The 22,582-nt window shown below is 40.3% G+C and overlaps 1 protein-coding gene across 2 annotated transcripts in view; it reads left to right on the forward strand.

The window, feature by feature from the left end:
* Positions 1 to 14,209: 14,209 nt before the first annotated feature.
* Positions 14,210 to 22,582, forward strand: part of LOC146996120 (uncharacterized) — a 408,015-nt gene continuing 399,642 nt past the window's right edge. The window contains exon 1 of one of the 2 annotated variants that reach the window (XM_085819971.1): positions 14,210 to 14,482. In XM_085819971.1, the coding sequence (XP_085676097.1) occupies positions 14,240 to 14,482 (243 nt within the window). In that variant the 5' untranslated portion in view covers positions 14,210 to 14,239. The remainder of the gene's footprint in view (positions 14,483 to 22,582) is intronic. The other variant, XM_085819970.1, reaches the window with a different exon arrangement.

Consider the following 22,582-nt stretch of genomic DNA (forward strand, 5'->3'; position numbering starts at 1 on the left):
CACAGGAAAACAAATTCGAAATACTAAACCAAGAGACCAACATGGAAGAAGATACAAATGATGCACCTTTTATATTAGCAAAAAAGACGGCAGGACATATCCCGCCAATTGTACTTGCAGATTTCACTGGAAACTGGGACAAAATAAAATCGGAATTTGAAGAAAAATTACAAATAAAAAACTACACTGGAGATCTCAAAGGAGGAAGACTCACCATTCGAGTCTTCACCCCTGACCACTATAGAATTATAACAGAATATTTGAAGAAAAAAGAAATCCCCTTCCATACATTTAAATTAAATACAAAAAGACCAATAAAAGCAGTAATTAAAAGACTGCCAGCAAATACTGATACTGAAATCCTAAAACAAGAAATCCTCGATATGAACATACCAATCGAAAAAATAAGACAAATTACATCTGTCAAGAACGGAGAACTAATCAAACTCCCGGTCTTCATCGTCGATGTTAAAAGATGTGAAGACGGAAAGAAAATTTTTGACATCCAAAAACTTAGAGGTCTAAATATTCAAATGGCTAGATACAAAGCACGGCCAGGTCCCGTGCAATGTCACAAATGCCAGCGCTATGGACACACACGGGATCTGTGTCATTACACACCAAGGTGCCTCAAATGCGCACAATTACATGAAACGTATTTATGCAAACAGAATAAGGAAACAGAAAAACCTACTTGTGCCCTTTGCGGGCAAGAACACGTATCTTCATACCGTGGATGTGTTAAAAACCCGGAAAACATTAAGAAAAAATTAGCCGCCGAAAAGGCCGAAAAGGAAAAAAGGAAAAATATGCAGGCCTTCCAACTTAACGAAAACGAATTCCCTAAACTACCTGAAAAACCAGCAATATCACCCATACCTAATAACAGCAATAATAGCCCAAGCAATAGTGACAATATTAATTCCAACAATGAAAGTCAAGAAACACCAAGCTTCTTTACTTGGATTAAAACCCAAATGCAACAAGCAAAAACGTATTTTAAAAAATTTAAAGAAGCAAAATCACTCATAGAAAAGCTAGAAGTCGGCATGGCCGCAATGGATTATTTCATGAACTTAGATTATGAATTTTAAACCCAACCAATTTAATCCCAACCTTATCTCAACTACCAATAGTTTCCTAAAAGTTGCCTTCTTCAACGCAAATGGAGTCTGCAGACAAAAAGATGAACTCCACGCCTACCTAAATCACCATAAAATAGATATAATGCTTCTGAATGAAACACATCTGAATAGCAAAAACCGCTTCAATCTGGAAGGCTACAAAGTCATAAGGACTGACCGCCCAAACAACATCTTAGGGGGTACAGCAATCCTCATTAAAAATCATATTAAATTCACTCCTCTAAAAATAAATACCCAGAATATCGAAAATACTGCTGCACTTGTCTACTCAGGATTCAATGAACCTTACCTTTTCATTTCTGCATACAATTCACCAAGTAACAACCTCCTCTCTGCAGACCTTGATAGACTGACTGATTATAGGTACCCCACTCTCATCGCGGGGGACCTAAACTCTAAAGATCGTAGCTGGAACTGCAATGTTAACAACCGCAATGGTTCTGCGCTCAGAAATTATGCTCTTAACAATGAAATCAGAATTATTGCCCCAGAATTACCCACGAGATATCACTTTGATGGTCGTGCGGATATCCTCGACATCCTCATTCTCAAGAATATCCAGTCCACACCTTGTCTTGAAGTGACTGAAGAGCTCTCTTCTGATCACCTACCCGTGAATTTCGAATTTTATGGATTCTATCCTCCCCTCATTAAACCTAAATTTAATATGAATTGGAGTAGCTTTAAAAATAAACTCATGAATACATCAAATAACAATAGCATGAATACCACTGAAGAAATTGAAAACTGCATAAAATACTTAACTGACAATATTCAACAGGCTATGAATTCTGCAGCATATATCCAAAGGAAAAATAACTACTTCAACCTCCCACAAAATATCATCGACCTAATCAAACATAGAAATAGGAAAAGAAAATATTGGCATCTCTCTAGAGACCCCCGGGACAAAAGAGAAGTGAATTATCTAACACGCAGAATCTCGCAAGAAATTAAACATCATAGATCTGAAAAATGGGATGCTCTACTAGAAAATATTGAAATTCAGCCAAATACTGTCTGGAAAATAGCAAATTCTCTACGCAATAAAAACCCAAACTATAAATACCCTATCAACTATCAAGGTAACATCGCCTATTCCGAAGCTGAAATAGCTGAAGCTATGGCAGATGATCTAAGCAAGATTTTCGACCATCATACTGAAGATACCCCCCAAGATTACACCATCAACAATGAAGCCGAAGAAATTAAACTTCAGCGCACCAGATCCTATATAAATTTCACTTCCACAGATGAAGTCACTGAAATTATCAAAAATCTTAAAAAGAAGAAAGCACGGGGCTTTGATAACATTAATAATGAAGCTATCCAAGCACTTCCTCAAAACTGCATTACCTTACTTTGCAATATTTTCAACGCCTGCATTCGGCTCTCTTACTTTCCAAAAATTTGGAAACACTCCCTGGTAATAATGATCTTAAAACCTGGAAAAAGCCCAAAAGAAGTCACAAGCTACCGACCTATCAGTCTGCTCCCTACAATTAGTAAAATTTATGAAAGAATTATTCTAAGAAGACTAAAGGATTACACAATAAATTTAAACCAAATTGATAATCAGCAATTTGGATTTAAGAAAGGACACTCAACTTCGCACCAAATACTAAATTTAATTGAACATGTTGCAGTTGAATTCCAAAAGAGGAATACTGTTGCGGCATGCTACCTCGATTTCGAAAAAGCTTTCGATCGAGTGTGGCATGCTGGCCTTATTTACAAGCTATCTAAACTTCAAATTCCTACAAATCTTATTAAAATCATCATTTCTTATTTAGAAGATAGAACTTTTCAGGTGAGATGTGGAGATACTCTCTCTAATATAAAGAATATCTACAGAGGACTCCCTCAAGGCTCTGTCCTCTCTCCTACAAATTTCAATATTTACGCTTATGACATGCCAAGTCCAACCTCTGCTAAAATCCTCAAATATGCAGATGACACAGTGATTCTATCTAATTCAATAAACCCGCAATATGCCATTGATAAACTTGACTCTCATGTTCAAAGAATATCAAACTGGTGCAAATTCTGGAAAATTAGTTTAAACCCTTCAAAGTGCTGTATCGTCCTTTATCGCCGATATAAGAAAAACTACCCAATCAATATTAATATTAAAATTGACAATAATTTGATCCCACAAGCCAATAGCTACAAATACCTTGGAGTTTATATTGACAGCAAACTCACCTTCAAAGAACACATAAATTACATTTGCAATAAAGCAAATGCCGCCTTTATGGCTATTTACCCAATCATTGGAAGGAAATCCAAACTAAACCTCAATACTAAAAGGACTCTTTTCCTCACTTTAATAAGACCAATTCTTCTCTACGCCGCCCCTGCTTGGGCTACGGCAAACAAAACTAACACGAAGAAACTCAGCGTTCTCCAAAACAAAATCCTCCGGGCAATGACAAACGCACCTTGGTTCGTTCGTAATAATCAACTTTATGAAGATCTAAACATCCCTGAATTTCAAGATGCCATTCTAAGATCTACGCATAACTTCTTTGAAAATGTTGCAAACTCGCAGCATGATAACATCAGATCTCTCATAAACTACGACCCCACAGAGGAAAATGTAGTGAAAAGACCGCGAACGATACACCATAATACAAAATGGTAACTGTAAATATTGTATATATAATTTTATTTCATCATCTCTTCATTTAATCAAGATTTCACTCCTTGTTTCACTGGTTACATTTCGTGCTGTTTACATTAGCTCAATGTTTATTTTGAAGCAGCAGTACCGCCGGTCAGTACTTGGGAGGGTGACCACCCAGGCACGCAGCGATCTGTGACCTTCCACTGCAAAGACGGACTTGTCAAAGAAAGGACTTTGTACACAATTGCCGTTGGACTTTGCATTTTACTTGAATTAAGTGCTTTTTACAGAATTATTGATTTTTTTACGTTTATAACTCGTTCGCGTGTCATCTCAATTTTATGGAATCAAGGATCAAGGAAGTGCAATTTACGGAGTTCATAGGCAATTACGCCTTTACCTCCACATCTTCAAAGGAAATTTAATCATCCGAAAGAGGGTATTGTCAAATAGGGTAAAAATTTTGATAAGCCGAATGACTTGGAGTAAGTGCCTTCACACTGAGTCAAAAAAAGGCAAAAAACTCAGAAGGTCTTAATTTTGCGCCGAAAAAGGGCCAGAATAATTTAGATAGGGGCAGCCATATAAATTTTGACTAGAAATATAAAAGGTGAAGTTTCCTTGAACCTTGATAATCATTTTCTTGGCATACGTCAGATGAAGGGCACGCAGGGGAATTCCGATGCGCGCTCTTCGAGGTGGGGGGGGGGAGGGGGGAACCTGTTTACAGGTCGAAAAAGTGGTTCAGTCAGTGATCAGCTGGGAGGGAGAAGTTTCATTTTTGACCGCTATTCATTGCGGTTTTTAAAAGCCAAAAAGGACGCTGTTAAGCGCCTAAGAAAGTTCCTTCTTAAAGGAAGAGAGAAGTTAGAGTTTAAAGAATATTTTTCAGTTTTAAAGAGAACTTTTTCAGTTTTATTTTAGTTGAAAGATGATAGTAAGTTAAAGCAGTCCTATTTGACTGTGATGTTTCTTGTTAAAGAAACGTTAAAGAGGTTCCTCGAGTTAATGCCGTGTGCATTAAAGAACTTTAGAGGCGGGGGGGGGTTAAGGAACGAGAGGTAATTATTCACGTGGTTATCGGTGTGCTCATATCTAGCCCGTTTAAAAGGCAGAGTCAAATATTCCCTATTGAGTACCGCTCTGGGTCTCTTTCGGGAAGAAGCAACTGCAGGATCGTATACGGGTAGCATATGAAGCACAGGATTAGCGACACGTTGAATATTTTTGAAAAATTTTTCCGAAAGTCGCTGTATATAGCGATTAATGGGCATAATTTTGAGGTCGTTATGAATCTCTTCGTTCCGTACATACCACGGAGCTTTTAGAATTTGCCGAAGCATTTTAGATTGAAAAATTTGGACATGTTTTTTGTTAGTCAGTGCGCATGGGCCCCATACGGGACATGCATACGTAAGAACCGGCCTAATCATTGATTTGTAGAGCAAGATTTTGTTATCAGTTGACAGGTCGCTATGACTAGCTAAGAGGGGGCGTAGGGCGGTCTTGACAGCTGTCGCACCCGCTATGATTTTGCGGATGTGAGGCTGCCAAGTTAATTTTGAGTCTAGTAAAACACCTAGATATTTGTAAGAAGAGACCCAGGGAATAGGTTCACCGAAGAGCATTAAATTGGGTAAATTTGGGATATTTCTTCGGATGAACATGGTGGCAGCACATTTTGCGACATTAATTTTGATTTTATACAGACCGAGCCAGAGTTCTAAGGTCGAAAGGTAACTCTGCAATTGTGAGATTACCTGGAGGGTGTTGGAGTGTTGAGAAATGATGGCTGTATCGTCTGCGTATAATGCAAGATCGATATTTGGGGCCTTAGGAATATCATTTACATAAAGGTTAAAGATTGCGGGGGCGAGGAGACTTCCTTGAGCCACCCCAGCATAGATTGGGCGGGGAGAGGAGAATTCGTGGTTAACTCGCACGCGGAAACTGCGTCCGGTCAAGTACGAGTTAATAATTTTAATGAGATGAGCCGAAAAACCAAGCCGCATGAGCTTGTAAATAATCCCGTCATGCCAAGTCCTGTCAAAGGCTTTGGCAACGTCTAGATAGACAATTCCAGTTCTCTCTCGCTTACGAAAGCCTTCATGAATGAATTCCACTACACGGAGTAACTGGTGTACCGTGGAGTGTTTAGGTCGGAAGCCGAATTGTTCCGGGATTAGTAAATTTTTATCCCGACAGAATTCATTCAGGCGATTAAGTAAGACAAATTCATAGATCTTAGAGAGAGAAGATAACAGACTGATGGGTCTGTAATTGACGGGCAGGTTTAAATTTTGTCCCGGTTTTGGAATGGGAACGACTGCTGCAATTTTCCAACAGTCGGGGAAATAGCTTCTCCTGAGCATTAAATTTATGAGGACCGTGATCCATACGATAAACATAGGGGGGAAGTTTTTGATCATGCGATTTGAAATAGAATCTATGCCAGGTGCCTTGTCAGGTTTCAGTTTGTCAATGAAAACCATGACTTCAGAAGGGTCCGTCGGCCTGAGTTCTGGTGTGGTAGGTTGTGATAGAAAATCTTTAACCCGTGCTTGTATGCGCCCCTGTGTAACCGGACGGTTACAGTAGGAGTCGTGGTTTGTTGTGAATTGAGTTGCAAGGCTGTCAGCTATGACATTTGCCTTTTCTGAGTCAGTGTAGGCCATCTGTGCGCCATCGGCCGTATGAAGGGGCGGAATGTATGTTTTATGTTTGCGTAATCGGGCGGCTGCGCGCCAAATCGATTTGTCTTCAGTCGTTAGGGACTCAATGAATGTTTTCCACTCCGCTTGTTTTAATAAGCGGGTTTCGGTCCTTATCTCGTTCTGTATCTTGCGAAATTGGGCACGGATATTGGGATCTCGTGACCTTTGCCAAATTCTTCGCAAGTAATTTCGCTGCTTAATTTTGAATTTAGTCTCAGGTGGGAGCCTAGCACCTGGATGTTTACGTGGCTTTGAAGCCGCAGCTCTCGCTTCTTTCAGTAAAGACTCCAAACTTTTGATATGCCTGTCAAAGTCCGAATTGCTGGAAATTTTGATGGGAGGGAGTGAAGTTTTTTCCAAAATAAATCTAAAGTCGTCCCAATTTGTTGAGACTTGCTCCTCTAATTTTGAGTATCGATTTTGAATATCTAGGGATATCAAAACGGGGTAGTGATCAGAGTCCAATTCCTGAATCACTTTTATCTCATGCCGAAAGAATATGTTATAAAAGGCAGCCAGATCAAGAACTGCAGGGGACCCTCTATGAGGGTAAAAGGTATTTTATGGAATGCAATTGCAATCCGCATCAACGAATCAGATTCAAGACCTCCGCTCACATGACTTACTCCCACGTATCCCTGCTCATTACCGCCTCTCAACTGCACTAGATTAAAGCTCCAGGCACCACTCCTGTATGCTACGTTTTAATTGAACTTTAAATAGTTTTTCATACCTAAGATTACCCTACTTTGCCACCAAAAGTTTCTCTTACCTAAGGGCACGGTGCTTACGCACCATATTTTTAATAAATGCAAATGGCTGAGGCCGGATAAATATTGGTCAATACTCTTTGCAGTAAATACCATGAGTTAGAATGACGACTTGACTTGACTTGCCCTCTCAACATCAGTCCCTCATTGAAATTGATGATGGCTGCTAACAGCGACGGACGTACGAGCTCTGAGCTCCGTAATGTCAAAGCGAATAGTATCCTGAATACGGCGCCGCCAGCGGGCAATCAACCTTCTTCTCCACCACCTTTGATGATTCAAACTGAAATGGAAATATCTGCAACTACTCCACCTGCCTCTCCTTCAGCGCTAGAGCTATCCAAGAGCGCGATCCAGATTTACTCTCTAAAGAATCGGCACACAGACCTCATTTTCGACATCCAGCGATTACAGCGAACGGACACTCCGAATAAGGACCAGATGATCAAACAGTTACAGGATGAGGGTGAGAAAGTTTTATTTTCCCTACATACCCTATGTTCTAAACTCGGCATAAATTTATTCACCCTCCCTGCCACTGAAGAGGAATTCTTCAAAGAATGTAAAAAGACCTCTAAAACCCCTGATTCGGACTCCAACACTCAAAATTCTAACCCTAAAACTCAAAATACAAATCCACCCTCATCCCCAGCCAATCAAAATCCTCCAAAAGAAAATCCTAAAACTGACTCAAAAAAACGAACCAGACCAACTGATAACGAAGGATTTGTAGTTCCTCCAAAACATTTAATTGCCAAAAAAACACTTCCCAACACTAATAGTAATGAAACCATCACAACATCCAATTCTTTCACAAACATAAACTCTGATAACACTGAACACTCGACGCAGCAGCCGGCTGTCACTCAAACACCAAAAATTCAAGCACCACCTCCAATTTTCATAAAACCGCGAGCTGATTGGTTCTTTCTTCTCAATCAGCTTCGCCGACACGCACCAACTGTTCTTTCCAAACAAAACGTTGATTTTCTAAAACTCACACATTGATTCGACCGCTGAGCACCTAGTGACGAGGTCGGATTTCACTGCGCTCTGCTTTCTTTCGAGATCGCTCTCTACTGGAAGCCACTCTTGGATTACTGGATATTTTACTATCGCCGAATGTTGGGTAAGTTATTCTTTTCTTATTGTTGATCTAGAGTATGCATTACCGAGCCACTGGTTAGGTCAATTGCTGCCCAGGATGAACAAAATAGATGAGAATAAACTACACAAATACCTTGAGCAGATACGTGGGAGTAACTGCGAATCAATAGACTACGACAATCTTACACTGAGAATTAACGCTTTAGTTCTTGAAGCCGAAAGCCTAACTAACGCAAATATACCTAAAGCTGACCCTAGGATAAATCAGCTACATGAGCAAATTGAATACTTAACTTACATAAACGACACCCCAATGGACGAAATAAATTCTAAATCAGAGATTAGCTCTGCTAAACAAATAAATGAAGCTACTATACAAGCGCAATACCTTAAAACCCCATCTAAATCCAAAAAGGAAGATGATACAAGCAGGCACAAGCGTACCCTTAGTGGGAAAAGCCGAAAAAAGAAAACCGAAATTGATAGTGAAGGTTTCACTTCACCACGAAAAACACAAAAACTTAATAAACCTGAAATAGTTTACCCTCCACAGGAAAACAAATTCGAAATACTAAACCAAGAGACCAACATGGAAGAAGATACAAATGATGCACCTTTTATATTAGCAAAAAAGACGGCAGGACATATCCCGCCAATTGTACTTGCAGATTTCACTGGAAACTGGGACAAAATAAAATCGGAATTTGAAGAAAAATTACAAATAAAAAACTACACTGGAGATCTCAAAGGAGGAAGACTCACCATTCGAGTCTTCACCCCTGACCACTATAGAATTATAACAGAATATTTGAAGGAAAAAGAAATCCCCTTCCATACATTTAAATTAAATACAAAAAGACCAATAAAAGCAGTAATTAAAAGACTGCCAGCAAATACTGATACTGAAATCCTGAAACAAGAAATCCTCGATATGAACATACCAAACGAAAAAATAAGACAAATTACATCTGTCAAGAACGGAGAACTAATCAAACTCCCGGTCTTCATCGTCGATGTTAAAAGATGTGAAGACGGAAAGAAAATTTTTGACATCCAAAAACTTAGAGGTCTAAATATTCAAATGGCTAGATACAAAGCACGGCCAGGTCCCGTGCAATGTCACAAATGCCAGCGCTATGGACACACACGGGATCTGTGTCATTACACACCAAGGTGCCTCAAATGCGCACAATTACATGAAACGTATTTATGCAAACAGAATAAGGAAACAGAAAAACCTACTTGTGCCCTTTGCGGGCAAGAACACGTATCTTCATACCGTGGATGTGTTAAAAACCCGGCAAACATTAAGAAAAAATTAGCCGCCGAAAAGGAAAAAAGGAAAAATATGCAGGCCTTCCAACTTAACGAAAACGAATTCCCTAAACTACCTGAAAAACCAGCAATATCACCCATACCTAATAACAGCAATAATAGCCCAAGCAATAGTGACAATATTAATTCCAACAAAGAAAGTCAAGAAACACCAAGCTTCTTTACTTGGATTAAAACCCAAATGCAACAAGCAAAAACGTATTTTAAAAAATTTAAAGAAGCAAAATCACTCATAGAAAAGCTAGAAGTCGGCATGGCCGCAATGGATTATTTCATGAACTTAGATTATGAATTTTAAACCCAACCAATTTAATCCCAACCTTATCTCAACTACCAATAGTTTCCTAAAAGTTGCCTTCTTCAACGCAAATGGAGTCTGCAGACAAAAAGATGAACTCCACGCCTACCTAAATCACCATAAAATAGATATAATGCTTCTGAATGAAACACATCTGAATAGCAAAAACCGCTTCAATCTGGAAGGCTACAAAGTCATAAGGACTGACCGCCCAAACAACATCTTAGGGGGTACAGCAATCCTCATTAAAAATCATATTAAATTCACTCCTCTAAAAATAAATACCCAGAATATCGAAAATACTGCTGCACTTGTCTACTCAGGATTCAATGAACCTTACCTTTTCATTTCTGCATACAATTCACCAAGTAACAACCTCCTCTCTGCAGACCTTGATAGACTGACTGATTATAGGTACCCCACTCTCATCGCGGGGGACCTAAACTCTAAAGATCGTAGCTGGAACTGCAATGTTAACAACCGCAATGGTTCTGCGCTCAGAAATTATGCTCTTAACAATGAAATCAGAATTATTGCCCCAGAATTACCCACGAGATATCACTTTGATGGTCGTGCGGATATCCTCGACATCCTCATTCTCAAGAATATCCAGTCCACACCTTGTCTTGAAGTGACTGAAGAGCTCTCTTCTGATCACCTACCCGTGAATTTCGACTTTTACGGATTCTATCCTCCCCTCATTAAACCTAAATTTAATATGAATTGGAGTATCTTTAAAAATAAACTCATGAATATATCAAATAACAATAGCATGAATACCACTGAAGAAATTGAAAACTGCATAAAATACTTAACTGACAATATTCAACAGGCTATGAATTCTGCAGCATATATCCAAAGGAAAAATAACTACTTCAACCTCCCACAAAATATCATCGACCTAATCAAACATAGAAATAGGAAAAGAAAATATTGGCATCTCTCTAGAGACCCCCGGGATAAAAGAGAAGTGAATTATCTAACACGCAGAATCTCGCAAGAAATTAAACATCATAGATCTGAAAAATGGGATGCTCTACTAGAAAATATTGAAATTCAGCCAAATACTGTCTGGAAAATAGCAAATTCTCTACGCAATAAAAACCCAAACTATAAATACCCTATCAACTATCAAGGTAACATCGCCTATTCCGAAGCTGAAATAGCTGAAGCTATGGCAGATGATCTAAGCAAAATTTTCGACCATCATACTGAAGATACCCCCCAAGATTACACCATCAACAATGAAGCCGAAGAAGTTAAACTTCAGCGCACCAGATCCTATATAAATTTCACTTCCACAGATGAAGTCACAGAGATTATCAAAAATCTTAAAAAGAAGAAAGCACGGGACTTTGATAACATTAATAATGAAGCTATCCAAGCACTTCCTCAAAACTGCATTACCTTACTTTGCAATATTTTCAACGCCTGCATTCGGCTCTCTTACTTTCCAAAAATTTGGAAACACTCCCTAGTAATAATGATCTTAAAACCTGGAAAAAACCCAAAAGAAGTCACTAGCTACCGTCCTATCAGTCTGCTCCCTACAATTAGTAAAATATATGAAAGAATTATTCTAAGAAGACTAAAGGATTACACAATAAATTTAAACCAAATTGATAATCAGCAATTTGGATTTAAGAAAGGACACTCAACTTCGCACCAAATACTAAATTTAATTGAACATGTTGCAGTTGAATTCCAAAAGAGGAATACTGTTGCGGCATGCTACCTCGATTTCGAAAAAGCTTTCGATCGAGTGTGGCATGCTGGCCTTATTTACAAGCTATCTAAACTTCAAATTCCTACAAATCTTATTAAAATCATCATTTCTTATTTAGAAGATAGAACTTTTCAGGTGAGATGTGGAGATACTCTCTCTAATATAAAGAATATCTACAGAGGACTCCCTCAAGGCTCTGTCCTCTCTCCTACAAATTTCAATATTTACGCTTATGACATGCCAAGTCCAACCTCTGCTAAAATCCTCAAATATGCAGATGACACAGTGATTCTATCTAATTCAATAAACCCGCAATATGCCATTGATAAACTTGACTCTCATGTTCAAAGAATATCAAACTGGTGCAAATTCTGGAAAATTAGTTTAAACCCTTCAAAGTGCTGTATCGTCCTTTATCGCCGATATAAGAAAAACTACCCAATCAATATTAATATTAAAATTGACAATAATTTGATCCCACATGCCAATAGCTACAAATACCTTGGAGTTTATATTGACAGCAAACTCACCTTCAAAGAACACATAAATTGCATTTGCAATAAAGCAAATGCCGCCTTTATGGCTATTTACCCAATCATTGGAAGGAAATCCAAACTAAACCTCAATACTAAAAGGACTCTTTTCCTCACTTTAATAAGACCAATTCTTCTCTACGCCGCCCCTGCTTGGGCTACGGCAAACAAAACTAACAGGAAGAAACTCAGCGTTCTCCAAAATAAAATCCTCCGGGCAATGACAAACGCACCTTGGTTCGTTCGTAATAATCAACTTTATGAAGATCTAAACATCCCTGAATTTCAAGAAGCCATTCTTAGATCTACGCATAACTTCTTTGGAAATGTTGCAAACTCGCAGCATGATAACATCAGATCTCTCATAAACTACGACCCCACAGAGGAAAACGTTGTGAAAAGACCGCGAACGATACACCATAATACAAAATGGTAACTGTAAATATTGTATATATAATTTTATTTCATCATCTCTTCATTTATTCAAGATTTCATTTCGTGTTGTTTACATTAGCTCAATGTTTATTTTGAAGCAGCAGTATCGCCGGTCAGTACTTGGGAGGGTGACCACCCAAGCACGCAGCGATCTGTGACCTTCCACTGCAAAGACGGACTTGTCAAAGAAAGGACTTTGTACACAATTGCCGTTGGACTTTGTATTTTACTTTGATTTAAGTGCTTTTACAGAATTATTGATTTTTTGACGTTTATAACTCGTTCGCGTGTCATCTCAATTTTATGGAATGCAATTGCAATCCGCACCAACGAATCGGATTCAAGACCGCTGGTCACATGACTTACTCCCACGTATCCCTGCTCATTACCGCCTCTCAACTGCACTAGAATAAAGCTCCAGGCACCACTCCTGTATGCTACGTTTTAATTGATCTTTAAATAGTTTTTCATACCTAAGATTACCCTGCTTTGCCACCAAATGTTTCTCTTACCTAAGGGCACGGTGCTTACGCACCCTATTTTTAATAAAAGCTAATGGCTGAGGCCGGATAAATATTGGTCAATACTCTTTGCAGTAAATACCAAGAGTTAGAATGACGACTTGACTTGACTTGTCTAAAACTCACAACTACTAACGAAACAGACTATAGAACAGTTGTTAGATTCCTCACAGACAATAATATTGAATTCAAATCTCACACACTCAAATCAGATAGACCACTTAAAGTGGTAATTAGGGGATTACCCTCAAATACACCGCTCAACGTTGTGCAGACTGCGGTTGAAGTGCTTGGCTTCAAAATCCACAAGATCTCTCAACTTAAGAAATGGAAGACAAAAATGCCAATGCCTCTCTTTTATCTACAAATCTTCAACAGCCTCAAAGCTGAAGAAATCTATTCCATAACAGAGCTCCTTGGAACTGAGGTATCCATGGAACACTTCAAAGGTCAGAAAGGTCCCTCCCAATGCTGGCGTTGTCAGGGATTCTTTCATTCATCTGAAGTCTGCACATTACCAAGACGATGCGTCAGATGCGCTGGGCCGCATCAAGCCAAAGAATGTACTAAACCATTTGAAGAACCGAACAAATGTGCAAATTGTTCGGGAAACCATGCTGCTAACTGGCGTTCCTGCCCGAAGTTCCCAGGCTCCAAAAACAGACAACCTCCAAGGCCAAGCACCAAACCCAGTCAGACCGTTGACACCACAAACAAATTTAACCTACAACATAATACATTTCCAGTTCTGCCGGCTGCACACACTCCCAGTGCAAATAATACTCGCCCTGGAGTATCATACTCTGCTGCCCTTACGGGTATGCAACAAGCTGCACCCCAAATTCTTCCAAATTTATCGGTCCCCTTAGGAGCTAATTCGACGCTAAATTGCACCGAAATCCTATTGGCAATTATTCAAATCTCAAACCAACCTGGTATTGACCAATTAGCAGGGTGTCTCTCGTCGAGTGAGGACGTGCGACAATGAGCTCCCCACAAGCCACCTGCAGTGATGCGAAGCCGGAAATCATGGCCGGCAACCCCTCCGAAGCAAGCGCCGAGATGGATACTTCGACGTCCACGGACACCGACGTCCCTGTCTCTGACACCAATCTTGACCATCAAATGAATCCGGATGACCTCCTGATCCAGATCAAACAACTGTACTTACTCAAGGCTCGTTTTACTGACCTAGAACAGAATCTATCCAGAGCGAGGAAATCAACACCACTGGCAAGCTTCGACCTCAAGTGCGTGCAACAAGAATCTAAGGTAACGCTTTTTAATCTTACCACTCTTGCTAAACGCCTGAATCTGCCTCTCTTTGCCATTCCCCCAACTGAGGAAGAATGTATTAAAAAATTACTTAAATCTGCTAAGGAACTTAGTAACGATGAAATCTCACTAAAACCCGATTCCTTGGATAAAAATCAAAATTTGGCTAAAAACCAAAATTCTAAGCAAATACTAAAACCGGCTAAATTACAAGCAGAAAAAATACTATCTAGCACCAAAAAAATCCAGAAACTAACTTTAAACTCCCGCGAAAATTCGGAATTTCCAAAAACTAAAAAGATTAGAAAAATAGATGAAGAAGGTTTTCAGCGGCCTCCTCGCCATCTTGTTTCACGAGGTGCGCCGATTTCCCCAGAAAAACAGGTCCTGAACAATAGCCTGCCTCCATTTTGGAGAGAACAGCCAGAGGAGGAATTGCCTCCCACCCAACCTGCGGTTAAGGTGGAAGAAAACAGCGATCTTGTGGAGCAACCCGGAGACGGTACTCCCCCCCCACACTGAAAGCTCTAACAAAGCTAAAAGGAAAATACCTTTCTTCTTTGTTGAACCCAAAGATTTTGAGTTTCTTACATCTCTAGTCCAAGCAACTGTGCCTACGGCTATTTGCAGAATGAAAGGCAAATTTTTACGCATTGAAATGCAGACTGAAGAGGACTATCGTTCGGTGGCCCAAATTTTAAATAATCAGGGCGCCGAATATAAGTCATTTAATTTGAAACAGGATCGGCCCGTAAAGGCTATGCTTCGCGGCCTACCTAATTCTGCTAAAGCTGAGAAAATTAAGGCTGAATTACAACTTTTAGGATACTCTGTTATCAGCGTGACTCAGCTCCGTAGGCACAGGTCCCGCTATCCTATGCCATTATTCTTAGTCCAGCTAAATCCGTCTCTGAATGTTTATGATATTTTTGAAGAGACCTCAATGTTTGGCATCGAAATCAAATTCGAGAAACACATCGGGAAGAAGGGGCCGAGCCAGTGTTGGCGCTGCCAAGGCTTCTTCCACAGTTCCGCAGTGTGCACACTGCCAATCCGGTGTCTGAGGTGCGCCGGCCCGCATTACGCGTACCAATGCACCAAAGACCCGGAGGAAGCCAACACCTGCGCGAACTGCCTTGGGCGGCACGCCGCAAACTGGTTTCACTGTCCCCGAAACCCAGCCAATAAAAATAAAACTCCCCCTATTAGATCGGATAGCGGGATTTCAAAATTTGTACCGGCTCCGGTTAAAGCTCCAATTAGCAGCACGGATCCCTCTTTTAGTGATGTCGTTTCCGGACGGAAAAATCCCGGACTACCATCATCTACCAAGGAACCGACGCAAGCACCTGCGACGCAGCAAGCTCCGAAGCAAGCGCCGAAGAAGAGTCCACTCCTCCCGCCAACTCCACCGGCCCAGGCTCCAGCCCCGACCGTAGATGATGGAAGCTGCACAGATACCCTCCGGAGCGTCTTCCAAATCGCCACGGAATTTGGCATTGAACACAAGATCCTCCTTGAGGCTTTTAGAAATGCTCTCCCTAGGCTCCGAAATGTCTCCACGGGGCCTGAGAGAGCATTTTATATTTATGAGGCATACTGTGGCCTCTTAAACTAACGGCCTCAAGTTCAACTGTGCAACTAGTGAAGATTCTCTCCTGATCTCCTACTGGAACGCCAACGGAATCAAGAAGAAGATTCACGAAGTCCGGGATTTTATTAATGAGCATCACATGGACCTCTTCCTCGTTCAGGAGACACATCTGGTTGAGGGACTTAGCGCGAACATCGCGAATTATTTCTGCTACCGAAATGACAGAGAGGTATGCATCAGTGACACTGTTCGTGCTAGTGGCGGTACTAGCATTTATGTAAAACGCTCCCTAAAGCATTCTAGGATACCCACGCCACCACTGGAGGCCTTAGAAGCGACTATAGTACAAATTCATATTCCAAATTGTCCCCCAATAGCAGTAGCGTCCTGCTATATGCCTCCGAGACAGGGACCCGCATTTATCTCTGATCTCAGAAAATTAAGTGGTGTTGCAAATAACCTGATTATCGCAGGAGATTTAAATGCCCGTCATAGAAGTTGGGATTGTGTCACTGCCAACAACTATGGCGATAAACTCAAAATTTGGGCTCAGGACGCCCGTATCCAAATTATTGCGCCAAACACACCTACCCATTACCAGTTTCCTGGGGGGTTAGGTGCTCCTTCCATTATTGATCTGGCCTTATTTAAAAATATTCCAGTAGACTATTTGATCGAAGTGATTCCGGAATTGTCCTCTGACCATTATCCGGTTCACCTCACCCTTAAAACATCCAAAATTAACCAAAATTTACCGGCGTAAGTCTCCACAAATTGGGACAACTTTCGGTATGTCTTGGAAAATGGTATTCTCCCCCCTATCAAAATTCACGATAATCAGGAGGTTGATTTTGCCATTGACAGGCTCAACCAAACCCTAGGAAGCGCATTTACGGCTGCTTCCAAACCCAAGTTCAGGCAAAATTATTATAAATTACCTGATCACATTAAAAATAAAATCAAAATTAAAAACCGCCTTCGCAGAGACTGGCAAAATACACGTTTGGAAAACTTTCGAGTGCAACTGCGAAGGATCGAGAATGAGATCAAGTCTGACATTAAGAAATACACAGACGAAAAATACGCAAACTACCTTAAGTCCTTAAAGACTTCTGATAATAGCCTCTGGGTTGCCAGCGCACGGCTTCGCAAACCAAAACACGACATTCCCCCCCTAATGGGCATGGTCAATGACCGGATGGCATTAACAGACACTGAAAAGGCTGAACGCATAGCAGACAGCCTTCAAACACAATTTTCACCTAACACTGGACTCATGTTCGATTCCTGTGCAGAGCACACGCATGAAGTCCAACACCAAGTTGAAGAATTTCTCTCCTCAGATACAAATTCTGAGGATCCCATCACCACAACAATGACTGAGATTTCTGCTTTGATCAAAAATCTCACCCCTGCAAAAGCACCTGGCCTGGATAGGATTTCTAATCGCATGATTAAAAATCTACCAGTTAAATTCATATTTTACCTAGCAGTTTTGATAAATTCAATGCTAAGGCTAAAATATTATCCCCATAGCTGGAAGAATGCATTAGTCATTCCTATTCTAAAACCTGGAATGGACCCAAAGGTCCCTCAAAATTATAGGCCGATCAGCCTTCTGTCTTCACTTAGTAAAATTTACGAAGCTATACTGCTTAGATACCTGAATGATTTCTGCCGAAACCGAAACATTATTATTCCTCAGCAATTCGGCTTTCGTGCTAAACACTCAACTCAGGCCCAGCTACTGAGGGTAGTTGAAATCATTCATACAGGATCTCGCAGTGGAAAGCCTACAGCTATTGTTTATTTAGACGTAGCAAAGGCTTTCGACAGATGTTGGCATATCGGAATTTTATTCAAGCTCATGCGACTTGAAATTTCGGCTAATTTTGTGCACATAATGCACTCTTACCTCACTAATCGTACCTTTTCTGTCAAAGTAAAATATTCTGTCTCTTCTCCTCGCCCTATCCTGGCTGGGGTGCCTCAGGGAGGAATTCTTAGCGCCACGCTCTTCAACTTGTATGTAAATGACATACCACAAGCACCAAGTGTCGATCTAGCACTCTATGCAGACGACACAGCCATCATTTCACAGCACTCAACATTACATGCCACTCTCAATCACCTACAGCTGTATTTAACAGACTTGGAGTCCTGGCTCATTACCTGGAAAATCAAAATTAATGTCGCAAAAAGTGCCGCCACAGTTTTCTTTTCCAGAAAGAGGAATGTCCATAATCAACTCCCTCCACTCAGATTATTTGAAGAAAATATACCCTGGGTGGAATCCTATAAATATCTGGGAGTTTATCTAGATGCGAAGCTGCTCTGGAATACCCACATCAACTACGCCATCTCAAAAGCAAGGAATACAAGAACCCAGCTGATGTCTCTCCTCAAAAGAACCAGCAACCTCTCCCTCAACAATAAGATTCTTTTATACAAGAGTACCATCCTACCGATCCTGACGTACGCAGCTGTCGTCTGGTCTACTGCTGCCAATAGCCATCTAAAGAAAATACAAGTATTCCAGAGCGTCACGCTTCGTATCCTGACAAATGCTCATTATTTCGTCCGTAATGAAGTGCTTCATAACGATCTCAAAATTCTACCCCTAGATGCCTTTTTCCGGCAAAATTCGGCTAAATTCTTTAATAGATTAACGCAGATTGAAAACCCAGTCTTGCATTCGCTTCCTGCTTATGATCCAGCTGAGCCCAGCTCAGCTAAGCGACCTAGGAGCGTTCTTGAGAGAACTTATAACATCTTTCCTAGGAAGCCGAAGCGGAGGTGTCTGCTTGACTAGGAATTCTTTCTAAAAATTTTTAAATTAACAAGCACTTCACGGGCCTAACCCGACGACCCTTAATTAATTCCATACTCCCACATGCCCGCCGGACCTAATTCGGCCTCGTTTCTCGGTTTTATATCCGTGCTGCTATAGGTAACATGCCCCTCCACTTGCCAAGACCTCATCTTTTCATAAAACACGGCCCAGACAATCTTAAATCAGACTTGCAATAGTTTTAACGTTTCTCTATTATTTTATCACCTAACTTAATTATTCAACTTAAACTGCCTAATTTTTTGAATTTTAAATTAATATTCTAATCTTCTAAATCTAACTCCCTCACATGCTACTCAAAACACTTTTTAACGAATTTTTGTTCCAGCAATCTGCACATGTACAAGCTTGCATATCTTCAAACATCAACAGCAATCAGGTATTTTTGGTCAATTCTGTCCCCATTTTTTTTTTTTTTTTTTTATTTCTTTCCACTTTTTAATCCACCTCTCCTCTCCAACTTTTAACGTTTTTTCTTTAATTCCCTTCCCTTTAACTATCCTAAGACTTCTCCGTCTTTTCTACAGTTAACTTTCTCTCACGGTTCTTTCCGCTCCAAAAGTTGCTCCTATTGTACTCTCGCCACGGGCGGTAGGAGAACTTTTTCTACTCTTGAATCCTTTCCCCCCTTCTTTTCGTTCCACCTTCCCCTGCTCTGCTTTAGTCGTAAGACTCTCTCCCCCCCAGCCCATCCCCAAGGCATTAGCGATTACTGCGGTTTTCCGTATTACCTAATACACCTTTCCCGAGCCCTGGAAAATTATGATTCCCGGCTAATTGTCTTTCAATCTTTGCGATTCCATTAATGCAATGCATTCAGGAATCTGCCCTTATCCGTCACCTCTCTCTCTTTCAACCTAGTAAAACAGGTTGAAAGCAGAAAGAATTTATCGTCCATAGAATGGACTCCTTATTCACTTCCTTCCCCGTAAGCCCATAATGGTCTCCTTCATTACTCTTCAGCCAGTGCTTTGTCTTAATCACCTCAATTTTTCCTTAACGAAGTTGTGGAGGTAATTGCATTAAGTTGCAAAGGTACTCCGGAAAATATCGCCTTGGGCCTTGGGCCAAAAACGCCTTACCGCAGCTCAGAGTGGCTCCATCTGGTGCTGACGCGGCTTACTATATCTTTGAGAGTTATATTACTCTCCAATTCTCTGATATCCCCAGTCAGTAAAATTCAATACTTTGAAAGGATTGAAAAACTTAAAACTATGCACCTGGAATGCAAATGGCATTCTATCCAAATTCCATGAGTTTCGAGACTATGTGGAAGAGAAAGATTTTGACATTATTTTTGTCCAAGAGACCAAACTCCAGCCAGGGAGAGCTCCCAAGCTTGCAAATTATGCATTATATAAAAATGACAGACAAGCTTCTAATACTCGTGATGTTTATCATGGTGGCACATGTGTCTATATTAAAAATTCAATACCACACAAAAGAATTGACACTCCGAGTATGAGTAAACTCGAGGCAACAATCATCGAAATTTTCATTCAAAATTCGCCCTCCCTTGTAATGATCTCTGCCTATCTTCCACCAGGTGGAAATTTAGCTGTGGTTGATTTTAACAAATTGCTCACCTTTTCCAACAATCTAATCATAGCTGGTGATTTAAATTGTCACCACCAGCATTGGCGTTGCCATAGATCAAACCCTGCTGGTCGTGGCCTTCTAAAATGGGCTCAGTGCGCCCAAATTAAAGTTATTGCGCCGGATTCCCCTACTAGATATGGTTCACGGGGTGCCCCTTCATTCATCGATTTGGCATTCTTTCGAAACATCCCTTTTGGATATCACGTGACTGTGGAAAACTGTTTATCCTCAGATCACAACCCCGTAATCATAGACCTTAATTGTACTATCTTTAATCAAAATTCTCCGGCACTCGTCTCTACAAACTGGGACAATTTTAGTTTCAAACTTAAAAGTAAAAGTTTGCCCTCCCTTGAAATTAAATCCAGCCATGATATAGACTCGGCAGTTGATCACTTAACGACCATTTTAACAGATACTTATAAGGAAGTATCAAAACCCACCCTCAGACCCAATTTTCGTAAATTACCTCAAGAAATTAAACTCAAAATTAAAGAAAAGAATAAAGTACGGAGACTTTGGCAAAGAAATAGAAATCCTGGTTTAAAAATTCAACTCCGTGCTCTCCAAAATGAGATCAAGGCATCATGTGACCATTTCTTCCAATCACAATACACGAATTACATTCAGTGCCTAACGACCAATGATAACAGTCTTTGGCGCGCATCAGCCCGCCTACGCAAACACAAATCTAACATTCCGTCCTTAGCTACGGACGCAGTGGTGGCTCACACAGACGCTGAGAAATCCGAATTAATTGCGGATTCTCTTCAAACCCAATTTACACCACATAATGAAGGAATTTTTGCGAACAGCGCAAGTTCTTTCCCACAAGATGTTGAACGTTTCCCCTCCTCGCCTTTTGCGAGAGATATACACTATACATCCATGAGCGAGGTAAGTGAATACATTACCAAGCTCAAACCCAAAAAAGCCCCTGGTATGGACTCTATTTCTAATCGTATGATTAAAAATTTACCCACCAACTATCTATTTTTCTTAGTAATGCTTATAAATTTTATGATACAGCATTGCTATTTTCCTCAAAACTGGAAACAAGCACTTATTGTGCCTATTCCAAAACCAGGCCAAAGCCTTTCTAATCCTCAAAATTATAGACCTATCAGCCTCCTATCCTCGTTATCTAAGATATACGAGTTTGTGTTACTTAAACGCCTGAATGATTTTCTCCGAAATCACAACGTTCTGATTGATGAACAATTTGGATTTCGAGCAAAACACTGCACCACGCACCAGCTGCTGAGGACAGTGGAGTTCATTTACGAAGGGTTTCGTAACAAAATGCTTACTGGCGCTTTATTTCTTGACATAGCCAAAGCATTTGATAGGACTTGGCATATAGGAATTATTATCAAGCTCATACGACTTGAAGTTTCGGCCCATTTAATTCATATAATTAATTCGTACCTCACTAATAGATCTTTTTCTGTACGAGTTAATTCTATCATTTCGACACCCCGTCCTATACTAAGCGGCGTCCCCCAAGGGTCACTTTTAGGCCCAATTTTGTTCAACATTTTCATAAATGACATACCAAAATCACCAAGTATCACTCTTGCACTTTATGCAGATGATACGGCCATCCTAGCTCAACACAAACGCCTGGAAAACTTAGTCCGAAACATTCAGAGTTATCTCTCTAGCCTTGAGCACTGGCTCATCACTTGGAAAATAAAAATTAATGTTGCTAAATGTGCTGCTATGATATTCAAACGTAGCCCCCTCCCGTACCCTTCCATTAATATTAAATTCTTTGACGACTATGTTCCCTGGTCAAACTCTTACAAGTACCTAGGAGTTGTACTTGATTCAAAATTAACCTGGCGCCTTCACATTGAAAATGTTCTCAACAAAGCAAAAGGTGCCAGAGCCCAACTTTACCCATTTTTAGCTCGAAAGAGCAATCTGTCAATTAAAAACAAAATCCTTCTCTATACTTCCATAATAAGACCTGTCTTTATGTATGCATGTACAATCTGGGGTACTGCTGCAAAAACTCATGTGAAAAAACTTCAATCTTTTCAAAGTAAAA

This window comes from Stegodyphus dumicola, chromosome 7 (assembly GCF_044657685.1).
Source record: "Stegodyphus dumicola isolate Sdum_Otavi_A_Nest chromosome 7, ASM4465768v1".
In the NCBI taxonomy this organism is placed as follows: domain Eukaryota; kingdom Metazoa; phylum Arthropoda; class Arachnida; order Araneae; family Eresidae; genus Stegodyphus; species Stegodyphus dumicola.